Here is a 7,223-nt window from a genome sequence, read left to right as displayed (position 1 = left end):
GGAAAAAGAGGTTTAAATCCATTTTTAATCACCCAGCACTTTGCTCCCCGCCAGCGCACACATGCATAGGTTATAGCATCCCTTAAGAAACAGGAGTGAATTCGGAAGGGGTCAGCAAGAAGGCCGCAGGGATGCAGAAACAGCACTCAAGGGAAAGTGCGTTAGGTTTGCTGAGCCTCCAGCGCCGAGCAGCTCCCACCTGAGTGCGATGATTCCCCCAGTCCCACCCGGACACAGCCTCCCCCTGCACAAGCCGGGCAGCCGAGAAGAGCAGGGCATTTGATTTTGCTGCGTCACGACCATGCGGCGGGTCGGCCTGTAACGTGACTCAGCACGACTCGCTGCTGGCGCCACGCGCTCGACCCCGGGCTGGGACCCTGGGGCCGGGCTCAGGGGTGCGCTCTGCGCATGCTCAGCCCGGCCCCGCGCGCCGCGACCCGGCCCCACGCACGCTCCGGGCACCCGCGCGCGGAGCCGGGCCCCGGAGGAGCCGCGGTAGGAGCAGCCCTCCCTGTGAGGTGGGGCGGGGATGAGGGAGGAGGGGGGCCTTGCTTTTTGGGGGGAGAGGGGTTCTGCTAACCGCTCCCGTTGCAGGGAAGCCGAGGAGCCGCGCTCCGCCAGGGACCCCGACGGCGCGGGCAAACGCAAGCGGGCGCCGCGCCCGCTGGACAGGTACGCCCTGCACTACCTGTGCGTGACCGACCTGGCCGGGCAGAGCTGGTGCGAGCAGCAGGCGGTGTTCGGGATGGAGGAGCCGCGGCCGCCGGCCCCGGAGACGGCTGCGCTGCTGGACACGGGCAAGAGCATCCATCTCGCCAGAGGTGAGGGCCCGCCGTACCAGAGGCTGGAGCGGCCTTGCACGGGGCGGACACGGGGCACGCCGTCTGTGCGGCGCCCCGCCGAACCCCGAATCGGCGTGCAGGGCATTGCATGGAGCCAAGTGCAGCACGTGCGCAACCATGTCGGCTCTGCCCGTTGCATGCAGCACGTGTTGGCCGTGCACGTGGCCCACGAAGCACGTGTTCCCTGCAGCCCTGGACCAACCCCAGTGCTGCTTGCAGTGCCAGGTCCAGCCTGTGCCAGCGTGCACCCTGCGCAACAGGCGGGCAGGACCCGGTGCCATGGCCGCTCCATAGGGAGGCTGCCCCAGACTGGCATAGGGATGCTCAAGCCAAGCAAGCTGCTCTAAAGAGCTGTTTAGCAGGCCCTACAATAACTATCTTTATATGCTTCCTTCTAGTCTGTAGATAACCCGTGTGTGGGGGGAAAGGATAATTTTCCACAGTCAGTGGATATGTTTTGGCAGGGGGAGAGAGAGAAAACAGCTTCATTTGATCGCATTTTCCCAAAATTCATGGTATGCTTTCATTTTCACAAGAAGTCAGGAGAGCCGAGTCTTGCTCCTGACGCAAGGCAAATGGTTTGGCACGCTCATGCCTGTTTCTCTCCTAGAGTACCTGTTTGCGAGCATGGAGGCTGCTGCTCCAGCGCCTTGAAGCAGACTTGATTAATCGAGTTTGCTGGACCGTGGCAATTGCCACATGCCAGCAGTTTCCGGTGTCCTGTGCGTCAGCGTCCCCGCACTTAAAAATGGCAGCGGGGACGCTTGAACTGAAGGTCATTTGACGAGCTTTAGTTCAAGCGCCCCTGCCATCGTTTGTAAGCACAGGGATGCTGATACAGGAGACGTGGCGGCACTTTAATTAGAGCAGCTCTTGGAGCCGCTCTTATTAAAGCACCATCCCTCCCATCCCCAGAGCATATGCAAAAGCGATTTTAATCTCATCTGGATTATTTAAACTAATACCTTTTAGGTGTTGCCTTTTATCATGCCAATACCATTCGCAACAGGACCTGATCTCAGCCAAGAGCCTCACAATGGTATCATATTTAAAATATTAATTATTGTGGGTTTTTTTTCTCTTGAAATCAGAGCTAGAAGTCCATGACCTGGTAAAAATACCTACTACGAGCAGGGAAGATTCTTGGGCAATAAAAATACTGAATCTTCTTTCAGTGATTCCAGTCCTTCAAGCAGGTAGGTAAGCCAGCAAAAGACACTGGCAGTTTTTTTATCTTTGCACTCAGTGCGTATATAAACCAGTTTATTGTACTCCTGAAAGCAATGACAACAGGGAAAGCAGTTGCCAAGCAAGAAGTATGTCAGCTGGGGCTTTAGCTTAATTCAAAATGAAGTTTTCAAATGAAGTCTTTCGCTGTTTCCGTTGGAGGAGCTGCTCGGTGGGTGCTTAGCTGTTTCTCGGTTTTGACTTTCGTTCCATTTGGAAAACAAAGCTGGCTGGCTTGACTTCATACTTTGCATCCAAGACGTTTAGATGGGGAAAACCATCAAGTTTGTCATAGTAACGTAATTAGCTGTTGAAGATTATCAAGGGATGGGGTCAATGATGCAATTGCAGCCTTTAAATCTAGCTTCCTAACAGACGTGCTCTGGATCAGTGGGAGGCAACCTTTTTGGCAGGTGTGCCACAAGGTAAACCCTGCCTCTTCCCTGTGCGCCATTGATCAGGTCCCCGCGCTGGATCTGTGGCTCTGCTTTCTGCTCCCTTCCTGATCTTCTCTATGTTCCCTGCTCCCTCCGTGATCTGGCACATGTCTCTCAACAGAGGCTGCCTGTGCCACTTGCAGCATGCATGCCTCAGGCTGCCTGGCCCTGCTCTAGATCAGCCACAAGCTGCTGAGCAGGATGCACGAATCACTCTTTGCTTCACATCATAGAGGAGGTAGGCTAGATGGTCATAGTGGTTATGACTGTTTATGTCAATGGTTCTCACCCTTTGTGGATTTGTGACACCCTCGATAACTTTTGTGGATTGAGTGGCACCCAAATTCAAATCCTGCTTTATATATTACAGTGCTTATCCCCTTGCAGAGGGGCAGAACAGTCAGGGTTTGTTTGGGCAGGGACAGGGATGAGGTATATTATATCCTTATACCTCACCTAGATATAATTTAGATGATATCCTTATACCTCACTTATCCCCCCACACCTTGAGGCACTCTAGTTGGGAATCACTAGTTAATATGATTGCACAAAATTCTGCCTACTTTTGCTAGAGCAGTATGACACACGGGGTGCGTCTACACGAGAAGCTTATTACGCATTAACTTAGTAAGGCTGTGCTGTAGCGTGGCGGTTAAAAAACATGCAAATAGCCTACTGCGCAGTGTTATTAGGCTAATGTGAAGTAAGCGTCACAAAAATACTGTGCACCGGCTTTACTGTGCAGTATCTAAGGGGCATTAATGAAGGTGTATGCACCCTCAGACACCTGAGTTCATTCCGTTACAATCTCTTTTGGGTAGACATCTCTAAATTTGCATTATCCATAGGATTGTTTTGCATTTCTTGCTAAAAAACTATGGATTTAACAGAGACATTGGTCTTATGGCTCATTATAATTTACTTCTCCCTCTGCAAGCCTTCCTTTGCTGAATAGGTGATGGTTGCCTACTTCCCTGGTAGGTGATCAAATTCATTAACACAGGTAATTGTTACAGTTTGTACCTAGCTTGGCCCGTTGACTGTTTCATTCCAGAATTGATGAAGGGGGCTTGAAGCCCAAAAGCTTGTCTCCTCTTTCTCCCAGCTGTACAGCTTGGTCCAGTGAAAAACGTTTTTTGACCTTAAAAGTCTTGCTTCTACCTCAAAATAGGCATGGAAACAGGGAATTCTCTTAATTAGGAATCTAAAGGTCGCTGCATCAGTAATAAGAGTCCAAAGAAGTTTTTAATGTTACTTTAAGAGAGAAATGTCTTTATCTTGAAACCATGCTAGCCTCAGAAAACATAAGGGTTATCTCCTCTTCTATACTAGGTGGCCATGTACGGGAGCTGCCAGTGTTTGGAGTGATAGAAGGTGTCTTTGTGAGTGGGATTATAGATGAACTCCGCTACAATACCAAGGGAGAGCTGGAGCTGAATGAGTTAAAAACACGAAGCCGACCATTTATGCCTGGTGAAGCACAGAGAAAGAAAGATCATTTCCAGGTGAGCAAAATATGTTCACGTATCGCTACATAGGAGGATCCAAAGATCCATACTTACCCAGACACAAGCAGCTGAGGGAGTTTTTAGCCCACTTGCTTATTTCTTAATACTAAGTTAACACATTGCAAACGGGGAAGTGCAATGTAATTACTTTGTCTTTGTGTTGTTCCTGCCGTGCCAAAAATATTTTACAAACAATTCTACAAACGATAGCCACAGCCTGGACTAAAGCATGGCACCCTGCAGCCACATTACACGGCTGTTTAAAACAGCAAGTGAAGAGAGTAGATTGCAGATGAAGCTAGAAGATGAACTTTTTGTAGCTGGAATATAATGACCCACACTGGAAGTCAGCCAGGGCATCAGAGGTAACAATCCTTCTCTTGGGAGAATTTCCATAGGTTTGTCTAGTAAATTGTTAGAAGGTTGAGTTTGCCTTTTCCCAAAAGTGGTGAGATACAAAATGTCCCAAGGTGCAGCATCCTAAGATATTCTTTCAATAGTGACCTGTGGAGGTGAATATCAACAAATGAATTGTCACCACTAAATCCTCTGGAACTTGCATGGTTTGCACACAATTTGAAGCTTATTTGAACTGCAAGAGCCAGCCATTCATAGAGTTCAGATCTGCTTTTTGGTGCATCTTTACAAAGTTGTTGCACAGTTCCCCAAAGAATTAATAGGAAATGGGAATCGAGATGCCCCTGAGTGGCTTGAAAAATCCCATCTTTAAATTTCAGTCAATGAAGTCTCATTCTGCCAACTTCTCTGCTGTCTTGAACAAACTATTCATACCTAACAGTGTATATGCAAGTGGCAGCTAGGTACAGACATTCAAAAAGCCCGAGGTGGAAGTGAACTAAGTTAGGTGGTTTTCTGTAAGTGGAGTAGTTTAGATCAGTAGTGAACAGAACACACATTCACCCTTTGGTCTGGAGCAAATCTTAGACTGGGTCCACTATTTTTTTAAATCAATCTATGTATAGACCATTTTGTATGCCAAACTTCTGTTTTGGGTATAGATGGGTTTCCAGTCACTTATACCAGTACAAGTATAATGTCTGTACCTGGCCGATATCTGTGATTGGATTCTGTATGGATCAGCAAGTTCTCCGTATATTTCTCAGGTTATTTAATTTCTTTTAGAAATGAAAACCCTGTGGACATGGGCATTCTCACGTATAAAACAATCAGTCGTCAAGGGAGTATTGCACTCCTATTCTGAATTAAGGCTGAGATTTGCAAGGCAGATTTGCTCTCAACCTATATACCTTTGTGATGGCTGCACTCCCTAATGTATGCTCTGCCGTAGTGAGATGTTTGGTCACCTGTTGAGTATGCGGGCTGCTCTTTTCCTCTTCCAGGTCAGCTTGTATAAATACATTTTCGATACCATGGTTCAAGGACAGCTGAAACCAGACGTTTTCACGAATTATATTCATCTGAGGCCAGAGCAGCCGCTTGGGTGCCAACTTAGGAAGCACGCTCAGAAGATAGGATTTATGATCACGTCCTTTGGGGACCTCCTGGAGCTGATGCACCTGAACCTGATGTTCTCTGACATCCCCGGCATCGACTGCTTGAAAATTGAGTACAGCCACCAGGAAAGCAGCGTCCCACTAGGGACAGAGGTGGTGCCGTATGAGGAAGCAACGGTGAAGGAGAAAGCACAGTACTACCTTGCTTACTGGAAAGGGCAAAGGGAAGCGCGGGGGGTAGATATTGAGGAAGCCTGGAAGTGCCAGTCATGCAGCTACTCGGAGATCTGCGACTGGAGAAAGAAGAGGGCAAAAGGGCTTGAGAAGAGAAGTGGACCAAAAAAGAGTAAATGAAAGAAGCCTGCTGTCTTATTAGGGATGCGTTACTCGTACCACAGTGCGCTCGGTCTTCTGCCCAGTTAGCTCGTCAGAATTAAAGAGAACATCACAACGGGCCAAACTCATTACATGGCTAAACAGGGATCTATCTGTTGCACCAACTGTGAGTTTGGCCTTGTGATTTTAAAGCTCTTGACTGCTTTTGGTAGTGTTCAGTGTTACAGAGGCATAACTTAAATGTGGGATGAAGAGCCAGAACACTTTGTCAGAGACGATGCCAGCTGCTACCTCATGAAACCTAAATACTTACCTCGCATGGGTCTCATTGCAAATAACAGATTATAAAGTGATCTGAACAGGAGGAGAGTCCATATCTCTACAGATTTTTAGCAAGAAGGTTTTAAACTCTAATCTCATATCCCCCCAGCCCCTAACCTTGGCAAATTGTCTCTGGTTTGTGCAGGGTCACCCACTCCTCACCGTTCTTCTTGATCTAGTGTTCGATGAGCCATTTTCTTTATAAGACCACACTAATCTGTTTTTGAAACATATCAGCAGTGGCCTGGAGGCACAATGAAACGAAAGGGGACAAACTCTTGGGTTACCTTCAAAATACCACTTGCTCCATATAGGTCCCTTTCATAATCTCAGCTAAAACTATGCACAAGGTGCCTGAACATCCCCTGCAAGACACCTATTTTTTTTCCTCTAGTCCAATGACGTTTATATCCATAAGTGATACATGTAGGAGTTTAGGATATTATGTAGCAGGATCATCCCCATCAAAGGGGCAGTCTTGTTTGTTTCTTATCTGAGCCTTATCTCTTTTCATGTTAAACGCTCTGTATGGTAGTATGCTAATTGCTAACTAGAAGAGAGTATTTAACATATTGCTTGATTTTTTAATGATTAAAAAAGTGTACTTTGTTTTCATAATGTACTGATCGTAACAAAGTTCTTAACTTTTTCACTACTCTGGCAATAAAATTAATCGAATCTTTCACTGAAGTTACGGTATTTGAAAATTGAGGGCAGAGAGAAGTGGCAAAATCGTTCCCCTGCTTTTGGATCGGAAACCACTGAATGTCGATTGTGTGTGTGTGTGATTTTGAGTGAAGAAATATGTAACTGTCATCAGGACTAAAAAGTTCAAGTGTTCAAGGCTAGAATAGAGTCTGTAGGCTAAGATTTATGAGCTGGATCCTCAGCTTCAGTCAATTCTTAGATCAATGAATTGTAATGAAAGAAGGGTCTTTTCTGATCAGATATCCTGCTTAACACAGGCTGGAGATCTTGTCCATTTACTTCTGCACTAAACCCATGGCTTCTGGTTGCCCCATGGCATCTAGTCTGGAGTTAAAACCTCCCGGTAATGGAAAAGGTAAGGTGTTGATA

The 7,223-nt window shown here is 47.1% G+C and overlaps 1 protein-coding gene across 1 annotated transcript; it reads left to right on the top strand.

The window, feature by feature from the left end:
- Positions 1–481: 481 nt before the first annotated feature.
- On the top strand, positions 482–6,819 carry EXO5 (exonuclease 5; the record flags this gene model as incomplete). The annotated part of the gene is made up of 5 exons (XM_006016142.3): positions 482–495; positions 595–821; positions 1,934–2,038; positions 3,839–4,011; positions 5,376–6,819. Coding segments are annotated over 5 exons (987 nt in total), but the record flags the coding sequence as incomplete, so codon positions are not given.
- Between the last annotated feature and the right edge of the window lie 404 nt (positions 6,820–7,223).

This window comes from Alligator sinensis, unplaced genomic scaffold (assembly GCF_000455745.1).
Source record: "Alligator sinensis unplaced genomic scaffold, ASM45574v1 scaffold118_1, whole genome shotgun sequence".
NCBI lineage: Eukaryota > Metazoa > Chordata > Crocodylia > Alligatoridae > Alligator > Alligator sinensis.
This window is presented reverse-complemented; position numbering and strand designations above follow the sequence as displayed.